This window comes from Protopterus annectens, chromosome 7.part0 (genome assembly GCF_019279795.1).
Source record: "Protopterus annectens isolate FY-2018-M chromosome 7.part0, PAN1.0, whole genome shotgun sequence".
Taxonomy (NCBI): Eukaryota; Metazoa; Chordata; order Ceratodontiformes; family Protopteridae; genus Protopterus; species Protopterus annectens.
In genome coordinates, this window is record NC_056739.1 from 1167689017 (window position 1) to 1167705902 (window position 16886).

General features: G+C 37.9%; 1 protein-coding gene across 3 annotated transcripts in view; it reads left to right on the plus strand.

Annotated features, from left to right (window-relative positions):
* Positions 1–16886, plus strand: part of STRA6 (signaling receptor and transporter of retinol STRA6) — a 585684-nt gene that overhangs the window by 501604 nt on the left and 67194 nt on the right. For all 3 annotated transcript variants that reach the window (XM_044077758.1, XM_044077760.1, XM_044077759.1), the window contains exon 16: positions 8547–8710. In XM_044077758.1, coding sequence (XP_043933693.1) covers positions 8547–8710 — 164 coding nt within the window. The remainder of the gene's footprint in view (positions 1–8546; positions 8711–16886) is intronic.

The following is a 16886-nucleotide window of genomic DNA, read 5'->3' on the forward strand; positions in this document are numbered from 1 at the left end:
ATCCAGATCACCCAGAAGTATGATGGAACAGCTTGAAGCAGTGAATTTTGACTTTGATGTGGTGGCAGTGCATCATTTCTCTACCACTAGGCTTGATGAGCTGAGAGATCACACAAAGACTGATACAATTTTGCACTATATTAATGTTGGATGGCTGTCGAAGCAATCTAGTGTCCCACCTGAAGTGCAAATATATTTTCCTTACAGAGATGAAATGTTGATGGAAGATGACATTATTTTTCAAAGGTCCTAAAATTGTTGTTCCTGCTTCCTTACAACAAGAATACATCCAGATCTTCATCATGGTCACCCAGGTTCCGCATCCACTAAGAGAAAAGCAAAAGAACTTGTATTCTGGCCTTCATTACTGAAAGACATTGATAAACTACTTTCTTCTTGTTCAATATGCAATAGCGCTAGACCACATTTGCAAAGAGAACCACTCAGCTAAGTCAAGTTCCTGACCCACCTTGGTCAACAGTAGCCACTGATCTCTTCGAGTGAAACGATCAACACTACTTAGTATTGATAGACTGTTATTCGACTTGGTTTGAGATAGCCTTACGACCTAATCTAACATCCACTACTGTTATTACTAAGTTGAAACATCATTTCTCAGTCCATGGTAGTCCACACAAAGTTGTTTCTGACAATGGTACTCAATTTACTAGTCAGTTGTTTCAGACAATGGTACTCAATTTACTAGTCAGTTGTTTCAGAAATTTGCAAGAGAATGGGACTTTGTACATGTCACTAGTAGTCCAGAATATCCACAGTCAAATGGGCTAGTTAAACGTATTGCAGAGTGCAAATCAATTACTTGAAAGTCAAGGAGTGTCAATACTGATTTATTTTTGAATCCACTTAATCTCAGAAACATACCTCATGATTTGGCTCACCTGCTCAACTTCTAAACAGGCGCAAACCAGAACAATGCTACCTATTAGTTCCAGTTTATTGAGGCCTAAAGCTAAGAACAACAAAACCATCAAGGTTCAATTATACAAGAAGCGTTCTATCCAGAAGTCCAGTTATGATAAATTGAGCAGATTTCTTCGTCCAGTGAGGGAAGGAGAGACGGTGAGGATACAAACGGCAAAAGGTTTCAACCGGATTGGTCAGGTTACAGGCATATGTGCCGAGATCCTACCTTGTAGAATCCAAGGGTGTGGAGTACAGGAGAAATCACAGGCATCTTCTTCCTCTACCAGAATCATCATCATGGCATTTTCCTGTGATACAGACTCCAGATCTCAGAGTGAACCAGATGTTGTTCCCATCCCAGAGTGTATTTCAACCTCTACTTCCATTCCTGAGGATGTTCCAAATACTTTCAAGGTTGAACATTCTATAGAGATAGCTCCAGTTGCTAAACCTAAATCCCAGTTTTATATCACATGTTATGGTCAAATATCAAAGCCCAGTGTGAGCAACATGGACATGGCTGTATATATGTACCTAGTTGCATGACTAAAACTACTTGTAATATCTGCATGCCAAATCGATTCATAACATTGCATGATCTATTTCGCAAAGAGGGAGGATGTAGATCAGTGTGCATGTGCTGTAGCTTTAAAAAGCATGACAAAGGCTGAGTGTGCACATACAAATACAGGGCATGTGCTATTCCTAGTGCCATTTTGCGAGTGCAGCCAGAGAGTGAGCATGTATGATTGCAGTAGTTAGTGTGTATACAAGTTACTTAAGTTAAAGTCTGTTAATGTCTGTCATGATGTGTTTGTATATAATAAACCTGCTTGAACAGAACCCACAAAGAGTCTTCTATTGTGTCCAAAGTAAAGAGCAACAACTCCTATAGCTACCATGCAATATTTATATGCCCTACTAATTATCCCTTTTTTAACAGCAGCTTCTGTTCTAGATTCAACTAAAATATCTGCTACAGCAGGTCTTTCACTTAGGATTCCCCTATTTTTTCTTTGCTTATTCTCTAATATCAGTCCTTGATAGGGAACCCAGTCTCTGGCTTCCAGTGCAAATGTGTTCTTGCCATCTTCCCATTCTATTACCTTCCCTCTCTAGTTATTTGCTCCCAGTACATTGGTTCCCTTGCAATAAATGCCAGCCCTTTCTTGTCTGTTTTCTCTACCCCTAATTGCAGTTATCCCTATTTCCATGATGGCTTAGTTCTTGGAATACGTTTTGCTACTTTATGAATATAATATTCTATATGGCTGTTGTTCTTCTCCTTATGACTTGATCCAAAATCCACACTCTCCTTATTTCTTGAATTTCCTCCCTGTTTCCTCATTATTCCTTTCCACTTTAAGTCGTAGCTTTCTGCTCGTGTTATGTATGTGAGCCTTAACTGTGTAGCTCTAAAATATCCCTTCAAATCGGGTAATCCTAAACCACCTTGTTCTATTGAAAGGAACAACTTATTCCACTTGACCCTTGTCTTCTTCCACTCCCAGATACATTTATTCAATTACTAGGAAAAGGACTGAAAACATTTTCACTGCTTGTATCTTGCTATCCATGTCCATAAACATGAGCTTCCAGTTTGTTAGTCTTTGTATTATCTTTTGTTTAGTCTCTTCCAACATATCCTTAGCTGTCATAAGAGTCCCTTTTATCCCTTACTCTTAAATACTTTTATTGTGTCTTCATGAATGTGGGTGTTCATACACCAATTTGTGTGTAGGTACACAGTTTACAGCTACATCCTTTATTTTATCTTAATTCATTTTATATCTCAAAAAGACACAAAACTGCCTTAAGATGTTCTACAACACTGAGATGTCCTTTTTTACCTTTTTATTAGGTACAGAATAATATCATCTGGAAATAAAGCCAACTTTTCTCGATTACCAATTACACCCTTGAATTTCTGAGTTCCTTATTTTTTGCCAATGGCTGTAAATATTAAGTAAATAACAAAGGGGAAAGAGATGCACCTGTCTAGTTCCTTTCTTCAGGTACAACTTGTAAGAAAGGAACCACCCCACTTTGCTTTCAGTACCTCATATATCCTCCTAATTAACGTTATTATTCTATCAGGGAATGCAAATGCTTCATTGTCCTGTTCATGCAATCCCAGCTAACTCTGCCGGATGCTTTCTTTGTATCAACATCCACCAACAGCAGTATTTTCTTGCACTTTGCTTGCCTCTGGATCATCATTTAATGTTGTCAAATGTTTGCATCCTCTCCACAAAACCACATTGATCCAAATATATATCAATTTTGGCAATGCCTGTGCCATTCTTTTAGCTATTATAGACATAAACACTTTGTAACTGAGGTTTAAAATTGAAATGGGTCTATAAGAAATTGGATCTGATGGGTCTTTAGCATCTTTAGGTATTACAGCCACTATAGCTTTCCATTAATATGTCAGTGTTTCCCCTCCTTTTAAAATACTGTTAAAGAAAACCTTCTAGATCTTTATTGCTTTTTTCCCTCCTAGCTTCCAAACTTCCTCGGGAATACCATCTATTTCTGCAGACTGACTGTATGTCACCATTTTTATCTTCTCTCCTTCCGTCTTAGCTGTTAATTGTTGTGGCCCATCTACCTCTAACCATGGCATCTCAAGCCTTCCATAAATAGTTGTATTTCTGCTCTTTCTTGATTTCTATATTTCTGTGCTTTATACAAATTTTCATAACATTTCCAAAATATGTCTATGTGATCTCAGGTTGTTTTTCTTGTTATAGGCCTCCCTAAGTTTGGCAACAATCCTTTTTAGTTTCTGTTGCCTAAGCGGTTGTGCTAAACATTTTTGTGCTCTATAGTTATTATCAAAAAACAATTCCCTAACAACAATCTTTCTAAACTCATGCATATTATCCAGATACTAATTATTTTCTCTTTAGCACTCTGCAGTTGCACCTCTTCTTGTTCTGTAAGATTCCCCTTATTCTGCAATAGTTTAACTTTTGTCAGTCTCTCTTAATAATTCTTGTTACTTCTTAACCATATCTATTTTTCTTTTATTTCAATCCTATTTTTAAATTCTACTTTCATTTTATCAGACTCACTAACTCTAACTTCTGAAGAAATTTCTATCTTCCCTAATAACTCTCAAATAATTCCCACTACCCATTCTTTAAACTCCTCTATGTTTAACAGGTAGGAAGGGAAGTGCCAGTGTTTCATTTTTACTTCATTATCCTGCACTTTTATCTTGGTTGTTCTATGAAGGATATTGTTGATCAAGTATTATAAGGTGGGAAGTCAAAACTGCTTATGTATTTTGTTTGCAATGGGTCTTGAGAGCCAATCTTTCTGGAACAAATTTGAGATATATAGACAGGTGGGATATTCCCTGCAATGCAAATTGTCCCTCAGTGTTATCTGGCTCTTCCCTTCTTAGGTCTTTGCTTGAAAAATGCTGCATGTTCTGATGAGGGTAGCATTATAGGAAGGGGATAATGTGGGGACTGACCTCACATTTTTGCCTCATCTCAAGTTGTCTGCTTGGGTGAACTTCTCAAGAGTTGTAGAGTGATGCCATGCACAATTACTATTAAATTATTTGTTGTTCCTGTCCCCATATCCGAAATGTGAGTGGTCTAATGGATGTTCACAATAGTTAGAAAAAGTATTACTAGGTCTTGGGGGAATTATGGCATTCCAGTGTCATCCCACTGGCATACCTTAAGTACTACATCAAGGAAATGTCATTCTGTCTATGACAAAAATAATGTCTAGGAATTTGGTATATCTTGATACCTGCATTGACTCTTGTTCAACTGACAAAGCTGAGTCTAACAAGTAAAGCTACAGTGCAGTTCATCTGGTTTGTCTTTGAAGATATCTGTAATCAAAATAGTGTTGTTGCTTCTGTGTTAAAAATTGTGTACAAAGTCTGACTTCCCCTCTAACCTCTTTTATCTGTTGTTGTCCCTCTCCCTCTTCCTACATCTTTTTATTTATTTATTTTATTTATTTATATTTTGCAAATAAAGGTAAAAAAAATATCCTTCAGGTCAGTTCTACAGAGTTTTATATTAGTTTTTCAAGGAACATATTAGAATTGCTACTCTATAGTTTCCTGACTTCCTACTGCAGCCTATTTTATGCAGCCATTCTATCTAACCATTTTCCACTGTGTAAGCACCTCTTTCATTCCAAAATAACCTATTACATGGGAACATCAATGTCCCTGTTTACTTCCACCAAGAGCTCTGGAAGCAATGGAGTCCGCTTTCTGCTTCTGCAGATACACACTCCCTCAGTATAGCTTCCTATTGCAAGATGCCATCTGTCTGTGTCTTCTTCCACCATCTTCCTAAGCAGGTATTTTCCTTGGTCACTCCTTTATGTAGACTAATGAAAGCAAAGTATTTATTCAGTATTCTAGACTGATCCACATTCCATATGACTATCCATTTATCTCTCAGTAAAATTATACCAGATTACACAATTGTCTTTTCCATGGCACCAAGTTGTGGAAAGGTTTGTCTTGTACCTTGTTCTACCCACCAGCTTCATTTCCTTTTCTTCCGTGGCATTCTAAATTAATCACCCTATGAATATGTATCACATATACCTCATCTCAGGCTGTACTTCACTTCAAGACCCTTTTTATAGTTTATATCCCCCTCTCACATTCTTAGTAAACCACAAGGGTGTCTTCCTGTCTTAATTCACATTTTGCTCATCATGACATTGCTTGCAGAAATGCCCTTCGACTTCTCCATAACCTATTCCACTGAATTAACAACCTCAACCCAAGAAGATAATTCTTCTCTGATTTCCCTGCTTGAAATGATTGAGTCGCATCTAAATCCCCACACATCTGATACAGTCCATTACATCACTCCCCAGCCCTGATAATGAACATTACAAAAAATGGTCACTCTGCCACTGGTTTAGTTACCCTTACCTATATTATGATGGGTATCCTGTCTCCTGAGAGGAATGGTCTTTATGTCCCAGCTCCATCTGGCATGTTCTTTCCATATCTTCCTGACTTTCCCATGTACCCGTTAATGAGGCATATAGTGAAGTTCTCTCAAGGCCAGAACTTTGCTTTCCCCAACACCCCCTTTCGTAATCTGCTTGATCTTAAATAGCCGGAATCCTTTGTAATGCAATGTAAGTTGACAGTGCTCTTCATTTCCATCTTCTGGTGGCATGAATGATATTAAAAAGGAAACACATCAAACATTATGCTCCAAATGCAGACAATAAGACAATCTTCATGAAATTGGGTCAGAACTTATGTGGTTCATGAGTCTTCATGTGAACTTCATGTGTCAAAGAAACAGACATTTTGGAGTAATCAAAAAGGTGAGGAAAACTTTATAAATATTCATCTCTGAGTGACTTCTCTAATGCTAACTATCACTCATATAACATAAGCCTGCTCTTCTCTCTTCATAGATGAACCTTCAGATGTAGTAACCTTTCCATCTTTATATATCCTTACTGTTATACTTAAAGTGATGAAAATCCAGTGCAAGTCTTTGAGTTTTCATTCTAATGGACATGTGTATTACCCTACATAAATATGATCTAAAGCAGAAGAAGCACTCTAATGTTTAAGGTCAGTGCAAGCATGGACAAGCCTCTGTGCATGTTTTGGAAATGCATTATCCTTAGACCTGTTTGAGCCTGTGTTTAGACATCTGAAATGGTATGGATATACACTGATATCTGAGACTTAACTCACTGCTGTGTTAAGAGACATCATGAGATCTTTTTTAACAGTAATAAACTAGCAAGGCCATTTAAGTGTTCATGCTGGCCTCTTGAACCACACAAAGGCATTTGTAAGCCCATCTTAGCCAAATGTACTGCAGAAAAGCTGGTTTAATTTTGATGCATACTAGTATAATCTCTTTCACACTTCTATAATTTGATGTCAGGATTCCACATGTGCCACACACAGTGGCCTAAGTGGTCAATTAACTATTCAGCCACAGAAGTACAAAACCTTTTCAATTCACACATACTTAAAGTTCGGTCTACAACACACATGGACTAATGTTACTTCACTCTGACTTTATCCAATTCATTGACGTCTGCCTTGTTCTACCCATCTACTTTTACCCTCTGCAGATTAATTTAAGACAATCCTGACATTTCATAAGCTAGCTAGCTATAGTCCATTTAAAGTACTGCCAACACCAGTGCAGTACAGACAAGAAAACATGAAGATTGCTTGCTATATTCAAGTAAACTGTGGCTTGTGTTAGTTTTACAGCTCAATTCATAGGTAAGTACTAGTCAAGCTGCCCTTGCAGGCCATTTTAGGTGCAGCCAGCTTCCCTTTCTGTGCCCTCAGTAACCTATATGTTTGGTTGTAGATGGGACTTACCCATCCCATGCTCAATAATTATACATTACCCCTAATCAGAATAACTCTGAGCATACCATAGATAATTTGAGGGGAACCCATGCATGGGACAAAGCATTCGGGAGCTGTCTGTGGAGGCAGTCATGGGGTAAATCTTCTGTTTTCCATCCATAGATTTAAATTAGCTTGAATATGGACAGGGATTAAATTTGTTTCATGTGGATGAAGGGAGTCTATTCCAGGGCAGCAATATCCTCTGCAAGATGCACCTGTCCTTCCAAACCATTCTGTAGATGCTGTATATGAGATTTAGAACCCTAGACTGAGTATTCCTGATGTCATTTGACTTGCTGATGTGCAGTAAATTCATCAGTAATTGGAGGATGCCTTGTATGCTAGACTCAGGTCACTACTTAGCAATCTGTAGGGTACCAAGTATAGAGACAGAGATTTGACTCAGTCCATGTAGGACATGTTGTTTAGGCCTCATATCCTTTTAGTGTGGTATCTTTGTTGGCATTCCAGTTGTTGCATGTGTTTGGACAGACACATGCCGAAAGGGTCATTATGCTCAATCATTGGTCTAATGAGAGCTAGGTAAAGGGGGACAATGACATCCCTAGATGTAGACACAATCCTTTTATAAACTGTGCAGTATGGAAGGACTTTCTTATAATGGACATATGTTGGTCAAAAGGTCAACTCTTAGGGGTGCATTGTCAATGTAGTAGTTCCCTGGAGTACATGACTTCCTAAAGGATGCAATAATGCATGTTTTGGCATTTAGTTTCAGCTCATAGTTTTGGTGCCAGTTATTTATTTGGGACAAACCTTTCTGCAGGATGGCTAAGTCATTTGGGGATTCAATGACTACTCCTACCCTGAAGTTATCTACAAACTTAGTCAGGGCCCTTTGGTATTGACTTTTACTTTAGAAAAGTAGATGCCAAATGAGTCGTCCCAGCACAAAACCCTGGGGAGCTCCACTGGTGACTGGTCGCTTTGGGGAGATAATTTTTCTTATTTTGATTATCTGCATCCTATCTGTGAGCCAGTTGGCAATCCAGTAGGTGACATATGGGTTATTCCAAGTTTATTTAGCTTTTCTACTGTGCCAGAATGAGGAAATGTGTCAAAAGCTTTGACTTGTTGAGGAATGCAGTTAAGTATTTAAACATTTCATCTCTAGTAAATGAGCTGAAATTTTTTATTTCCTTAATGCATTTACCATTCGTAAGCCAGCTGACCTATTAACCCTTGCTGTTTTCTATTGCAGGTTAGCGTTCTACGTGATGACCTACCTACTCTTCATCGTTAATGTACTAGCCGGAGTTGTGATGGGTATCTGGAGAATGGTGATTTCTGGACTCTTCAATGTTGTTCATTTATCACGGCTAGATATCAGCCTTTTGAATCAAAAAGCCCAGTACTTCGATCCAGGTATTTATTAGTCTATAGATCAGTTGTAAAAATTTACTGAAAGTGTACCTTGTATGAACACTATCATTATATTAGCACAAGAATATATTAGTATGTGGGAATAGAATAAAGACATATTCTATTCTCCCAGGGAAATTGTTATTGCAAGTGGCTTTGGACTAACTGTAACTATTGTACACAGAAGTACATACACACCCAACTTCGGATAGCCTAATAATAATTTACCTTGCTTGCATTACATCCATAATCAATTAAATGTTTGAAAGTGAAAATATCAGTTTATACACCAGACCTATCAAGCACTTGAAAGCCAATCAGCAGGGATGAAAGTATTCAGAACAATCCTAGTCAGCTGTATGAATTTTGCTTAGTCATCCACTTATTCTCCTGTAACAAGAACCTAGGTCACTTGGGCCACAGCTAGGCCTTTGTCTAAGGATGTATCTGTTTGGTCCTCTCTTACTAGGCAGAACAATGTCACCTGGTTGTAATTAAGGGTGTCAGATAAATAATCACACTGAGTCATTCAGCGCATTAAAATGCAATAGTACAAGAAAATGCTTTTAACTTGTTTCATCAGCTGTGTCAGGCTTTGACTCATAAATTCACAAGGGATTTAAAATGGAGTTCTATGTCAAGAACTCATGGATTAAAACCTGTATGCACAAGACTGAGACTCCGTCAACTGGACTGCTGTAAACAAAGGCAGAGCAACAAGAGTAAATGGGCAACAAGCAAGCAACAGCTGATTAGTGTTTCACAAAAATGCATGCCTTGCAGAAAATGTTTACAGACCTGGAGAACAGCAGTTGCAACTTTAATCAGTTCTGCATATTGGAAATGATGGTGTCAATATGAAGCACATTCTTAACCTGCTGCTTACACAAATATGTGTCATTTTGGATTTACTGAATTGGGAGACTAAGCCAGTACTCAGGGTGCTGGAGAGGAAGAGACAGGATTCTGCATTACAGTCCTGCTTGGAGGTAGCACTCTTTATTTTAGAAAGAAATAGATAATAATAAAGCAAAAAGAGAGAAAAAATATTTACAGCAAAAGGATGAGATCATATATGTAGACAGGGACTACTAATGCAGGTTGCAAGAGAGAAGCAAAGGCTTCCTTCGAGTCAGGAAAAGTGGCAGCTGGTGACTTCAAATCAAAGGGGGGGGCTGCAGGAGATGGCTGAATGGGTGGGGCCAAGGGAAGGGGTGTGGCCAACTAGACAGGGATGGAGCTATGCTAAAAAAACACAAAAACTGGCACTTTAATTAAATATGCTGTCCTGGGTGCCACTGCCAAACCATCATTATGAGAGTCCAATCAAGGCAAAAATGAATTGTAGAAAAAAAAATATTTCAATGCATTGGCTACATGACAGCTTACTTAATATCTAGATGTAAACAAAAAGGTTGCAAGGCATGAAAAAATAAATTATTTTTTAAATGCATTACTGGAATGCCAGTCAAAATCAGGTATAAAAAAACAAGCAGCACTCAACTCAAACCACTTCTCCTTGCACTGCAGTTCTAATTAAAATTTATATTCAGATTTATAAAAGTACAAAGTAACATGCTGAAAGTAGCAATACCCCCACTTGTAACAATGTTTCTTATCCAAAAAAGACCTGCTGCCTGACAAAAACTACCTACTTGTTTCATGGGGAAAACATGATCAAAGTAAAAAATGAACAGCAAACAATAAACAAGCTCAAGATAAACTGCTTAAAGGATTACTGCACAAGTTATAGACCACACATGATAGATTGGCATTCTGTTTACTTTATGGGTAAAGCCTGCAAAGATGACTGCAAGTCTCCAACAAATGTAATGAGCTTCTGAAAATACTGTAATCCTGTCCTTTATTACAAATACTGTCATATGCATTTCAATACCTAAGGTTATACGCTATCTAGTTATGTAAATATTCTCTGCATGGCAACAACAAAAAAGGCTTTCAGTGTTAATAATTCTTTAACAGTACACTTATTAAAGCTTACTTGCATCTTACAGTCTTAGACAAGCTTATCTGATGGTCATTAAAGCTTTGCTACTTAAACACAGAGCAACAGGCATTGCAATGACATGCATTTTCTGAATAAGAAGCATAAATAAACAGTATAAAAATATGACAGAAAACCAGAACATTCTGTAAAATCAAGGACAGATGAAAAGCAACTGTAGCAATTGTGTCTACCTTGGATGGGAGGAAACTTCTGCACACTCACAATGCATAACTGCTCTTTGTCTTGCTTGGGCACATCCAGAGTCACCACATGGGGGAGTGGGGTGCAACAAGTATGTCACAATTTGAAATGTTTATGGCTGATGGTGATGGCCCTGACACATTTGTCGTACCTCTCAGCCTCAGAGCAAGAAATCTGGACAAAGCCATAAACAGAAGTGGAACAAAGACCCAAAAATAAGGATAATTTTTAAATATTGCTCTTATAAACTTAGAAAGATAATAGAATAGTAGGTCTTGCATTAGTATTAAATTTTTTGAAGGGTATGAAATCTGAAACTCAAATGTCTGTCATTATTTTCTAACTTTAATCTTTAATGATTTGCTACTAATTTTCCAGAAAAACCACAATTTTATGAAAAACAGACCAAAAATGTGATGCAAAAATATAAAATAGCCACACAATACAGCTGGGAACCTGTCAAAAAAGGGACACTTTTTAATATTAGTACTGTTAACTTGAACAGCTGACAAAATAAGAGACACTACATGCATTTCTGAAATTAAAAGTAATCTATAACTCTGATAATTACAATTATTAATTGTAAACCCTCTACGTTTTCTTCCAAATTTGCCATTTTACAGAGGGATTATTAGGGGAGAGCAACATTTTGGGCCAAAATTAGGGACAGTTCAGAGGTTTGGATGTACCTAATTCTATAAAGTGATTTATTTGCATGTGCCTTTCATCCTCTTAATGCAGGAAATCTGGACAAGGCCAAATATATTGGGGGAACATACAAACAGTACTAAAATTGCTCTTGTATAAACTTAGTCAATTGACAAAACAACAGGTCTTGCTTTAGCATGCATTTTTCTGAAGAGTATGAAGTGTGAAACTCAATGTCTGTCATTATTTAATGACTTCATTCTTAAAAGATTTGCCAGAAAACCACAAATTTTATGAGGAACAAACCAAAAATAAGAAGCAAAAATCTATTCATTCTGCAAAAATCTGGACAGTTGAGAGGTATAGTTCAGCTGGGGCTGTCTTGAGTTTGCCGCCCTTCCCCCCTCACAAAATCATGGTCGAATGGGGCCTCCACCCTGCAGCTATTCCAATGTCCCATTACTTGGCTATTTCACCCCATTTACCATAAACACTGTAATGTGCATACTGCTTTACTTCTACGATGATTTGGATTTCATTTAAAAGTCCTATTTTACATTTTACAGCACAAAGACTAATAGACATCTGCTAAACAAAGCAATACAGTCTCACAATGAAAATAGACTTAATGTCTCTGCCCTTGAAACTCACATTCATTGAAACAGCACTGAAACCCACATTCAAAAAAAATACATCCGGCCAGTGGTAGATAAAGATTAACTTTGGCCTGTTTTCAAATCATTGGCCCCTTGCACAAGAAACATACATGTGTTCTTTGATGCACCTTCCTGATTGTATTAAATTATATTCTTAGGATAATACAGTACAGCTGTTAGAGTGCATTTTAAGTTTATTGTTTTTAAGATTTTTCCAGTAAACAATGAAACAAAATGCATGCACTAATAATAACAAAACTGCCCAGTTCAGAACATTTCACTTATAAAAGTCTACTCAAACTTCTACAGTCCACCAGTATCAGTAAATATGCACAATCTCTGCAGAAGTAAAAGTCATCTAAATAATTCCACATTAAAGAGATCTGTACCTAATGAAAGGGTTGCTGCTAACAAACAACTGTATATTTCATTGCTTCATCTACAAATAAAGTGCCTGTTGCCATTGATAAATAAATTGCCTATGTTACAATAAAAAATCATAAGCTAGTAATATTGCAATTGGGAATGGATGGCAAACTGATAACAGATTCATTGTTACTAGGCATCTCCACCAAAGAGGACATTCTCAGGACTTGCAGCATCCACCCCCTTTAAAAGTACAACACAGTACATTATCAGCAATGCATTTATATACTGTGGGAGTAGAACCCACAGCCTTCTGTATCAAAAGCAAGTACACTACCTGCTGTGCTATTAACAATACAAGCAGACTCAGCATAAGCAGCATTAAAGCTCTCTTCAAACTCTCAGCTCCTTGCAAAATCCATTCAACTTTATCTCTCAACTTTGAAGCATAAGAAATCTGAAAAAAGGCAAAATTTATTGGGGGGGGGGCAAAAGCCAAAATACTAGGGACACATTTTAAACAGTGCTTGTGTAAAGTTGCTGGAATAAAATGCTGTGTTACCACCATGTATTTCACTGCCAAGTCTTGAACCCTGGACCCTGTGCACTACAGTCAGTCAACGTACCACTAAGCCAAATCAACTGTTTCTTTAAATACAGGTAGACAAACTTAAATGGCAATCATTTAGTGAATTCGGTTCTCACCATAGCTCTCAACCTCTTAGCACAAAACACCTAGACAAAGTCAATAATGGGGGAATACAGCTCCCAAACATAGTTAGTGAATTCAGTACTACCTCTTAGCACAAAATAAACTGAACAAAGACAATAATGGGGGAATACAACCCCAAAAATAGGGACAGATTTGAAATATTGATCTTATAAACAACACATTGCTAGAATAAAAGGTTTTGTGTTACCATGTACTTTCTGAAGAATATGAAGTCTGAAATTCAAATGCCTGTCATTTAAAATCCAGAAAACTATAAATTTCACAAGAACAAAATATGGGGCAAAAACTTCACAAGTGGTGGTGGGTAGGGAATTCAAGCTGTTGCTACCTGTTCCCAAGGTACAGGGTTTGAGCTTAGCCACCAGGTATATTTAAGTGGGGCATTTTACACATACATACACACACACACACCAGTCCGTCCATGTTTGCTGCAAATAAAAAATCCACATTCCATGCTGTCATCCATCCATAAAAGCCCATGAAAGAGGGAGCAAGTCCTTTCCCTCCCATGAGAGCAAGCTGCTACCCAGCCTGCAGACATTGCAGTCCGAGCTCCATCTAGTCTATGCAGTTGTAACTGCATAGACTTCTCCGATCTCTGCTGCTGAATGCTGTCTTCCTAATCCAGACAGCTGATGACAGTCTGGATTCTGTGAGCATGCTGCAGATTGGTTTACCCAGCAGTGCAGATATCGAGAAATGCCACGGCTACTCATGCGCTACTTTCCGGGACTCTGGTTTGTTTTCTTTTTGTTTTACTTTTATTTTTCTTTTTTACTTTTTTCTTTTCATTTTTACAGGTGGGGGGGATGCAGTCCTGCAGCCCAATAGCATGAGCCGCCCCTGGTCAGGAAAAGAACTACAGAAGCAAAGGGTCAGGCAGTTCTTTAAATAAGTGCAGTCAAGACCATTTTCAGACACTTTGACCCCTGTGAGGCACTACAGAATTTGATTTCAAAAAAGAATTTAGCATCAGTAAAGGACCAATAATTGGTAGACTATGATGACATTTTCTAGGAGAGATGGTGTTTGAAAGAAGAAGCCATAATGAATGGATCATTTACAATAGCCAAGAAGGCAGGCTTCCCTTCATGCAGAAAAGGAGATGCTCTGCATGATTCAGAAGATACTAGCCAACTGTCCTAAATGAAGACTGGACATTTGCATCTGTTATTTTTTTCCTGGCTATAAATGGTCTTGAGTCATGCTACTGGGGACCTGTACTGCCTAGAGCAATTGAGGGTAATAAAGCGGAGGGTGCTAATAAAGCTTTACCAGACTAAGCTGACTAACCTTATAGGTCTACTAAGTGCATCTGATAAAGAGATATGTTGCCCATTAAAACAGGGCATGCAACCAAATTGCAAAAACATTATAATGCACCTTGTAGATTCCTAGGTTATCAAGTTTATAGCCCGAGAGCCATTAAGAAGCTTCCCCTGGTTAAAAAATAATTAGTTAAAAGAAAATTCACCAGTGAAGTAACACAACAAATATATTCATTTAACTGAGTTAAAAGATCATTACTAAAAACTGCAGACCTAGATTTAGTTACGAGATAGCTAAGGGATTCTATAACAAAGGCAGGAGATGCACTGGGTCAGGAACCAACTGCACCAGCAGGGGGTGGTCATTTTATGATGGAGGTTAAAATCTTTAGAATGGCTATTTGTATGATTCTTGGTTTTACAGAAGTAGAGGATGCTGGAAAGGGCAGTATCTTTCATTTCATGGTAGGCTAGACAGAGGTCAGTCCTCATCAGTCTATGCAATATATAGAGTATGGGAAAGGGCTTTTAGCCTATCATGTAGTGCCATTTAAGCCAGAGATTTTTTTAATAACTGTATTTGGGGTCTTTCAAGTTGAGCAAAGAGTTTAGGTAAATCCCAAAGGAGCCATTATATTCCAAGACAGGTCTGATGAGAGAAGAATATAGTGGGTGCAAGATCCTTCGAGTCTAGATGAGGTACACTGAAAAAGAAATTTTATAGGGAAGAAGGACTTTTTCACCTTGACAGAGACATGGTGGTCATAACAGAATTGTTTATAAACATAGGTGCCCTAATCACTGGTGGTAATTGCATCTTTTTTGCTGTGTGTGACTAGTGATGTAAGAGAAGGAAGTGGTGATTTTGGTAAAGGTAACTACACTACAATGTTCTGGAGTTCACAGATGACTCATAACTGATGCACCAGGTGTTGGTCTGATCCAGGCCCTGATGGAGAAAATGAGTATTAGAAAGGGATTTGATAACTCTGCCTGGTTCGTGGTCATCCACACACATGATAAACCAAATTCCTCCAGTATTGGACTCCACATCAAAGAAGTAGATACTGGGATGGTGTCAGGATGGCGGTCTCTGAAATGCAGCTATCGATATTCCCTCAATCATAAGAGATGACCACCACCTTTATGGCATGTTTTTTGTCAGTGAGCCAGTCTGCTATCTAGCAGATATTATAGGGGTTATTGTTTAGTTGGACTTATATGTGCAAGGGAGATGATGGTAAAGATATTAGCCAGGTCAAGGTAGGTGGCATGGATGGATAAACCCTTATTTAGAGCTTCAATGACCCTATCAAAAAATGTTAACTAGATTGAGTAAATGAGATCTGCTTTTTTGCAAGCACAGATCAGTTAGGCTGAAAGGTTTAAAGAACCATTTGTGTAATTTATTAACTCAGTTATGCATTCCATAGCTTTTCAAATGTTGCTAGCGAGATTAACATTTCTGTAATTACTAGTCAGTTGTGGAGCCTCTGAGTCGCAACCTGTTGAGATATTTTGACTGACGAGGTTTGTATAGATTAACATACACCCCAGAATGTCATCTGATCTAGTGTTTTTAATTTTAAAGATGTCTGACAGGACCTGATTTGGAGTGATTTTGAGTAAGGTACTATAGGATGGAATGAGGAGGTCATTTGGGTGGGAGGGTATTGTGACTTTTTGTCAGAAATAGTATTGGGATTGTGGTTAGAGTGAGATGCTCAATTAGAAATAAGATTGATGCACAGCTGTGTATTCCTTCTAAGTTTCCTTATACAACTGAAGAAGGTCTTGTGGTTATTGTTACTATTGGTGGCTACTCTGAGGTCATAACTGGTCCGATGGCTACTCTGGGGTTATAACTGGCCTTTCACTCTCTCATGGGAGAGTTAACATTTATAGTTATGTTTAGATATTGTCTATAATGAGGGAACTGGCAATTTCTTGTAGATAAGATCTTAAGTTTACTGATGTGGGAATTCATCCACCACTGTATTTATGGTGGTGGATATGGCTTCTTTAATACTTCTATCCTCAGAGGAGCAAATGTCTGTATAATATCAGTTAATCTGTTTGGAAGAATGTTCATTTTATATTTATATAAAATGCTGGTGTGCAGCAAATACAGAGCTTTGAAGAAATACAAAATTTTCTAGGATTTTTTTTTTGGGGGGGGGCATAGTCAAACCTTCTTTTAAGAATGAACATTAGTCAGCTTTACCAAAGGAAGCAGTGACTTTGGGGATGGTACAAGAAATGGAGTAGTATTGTAGACTATGTTGTCTGCTGCTGAGTT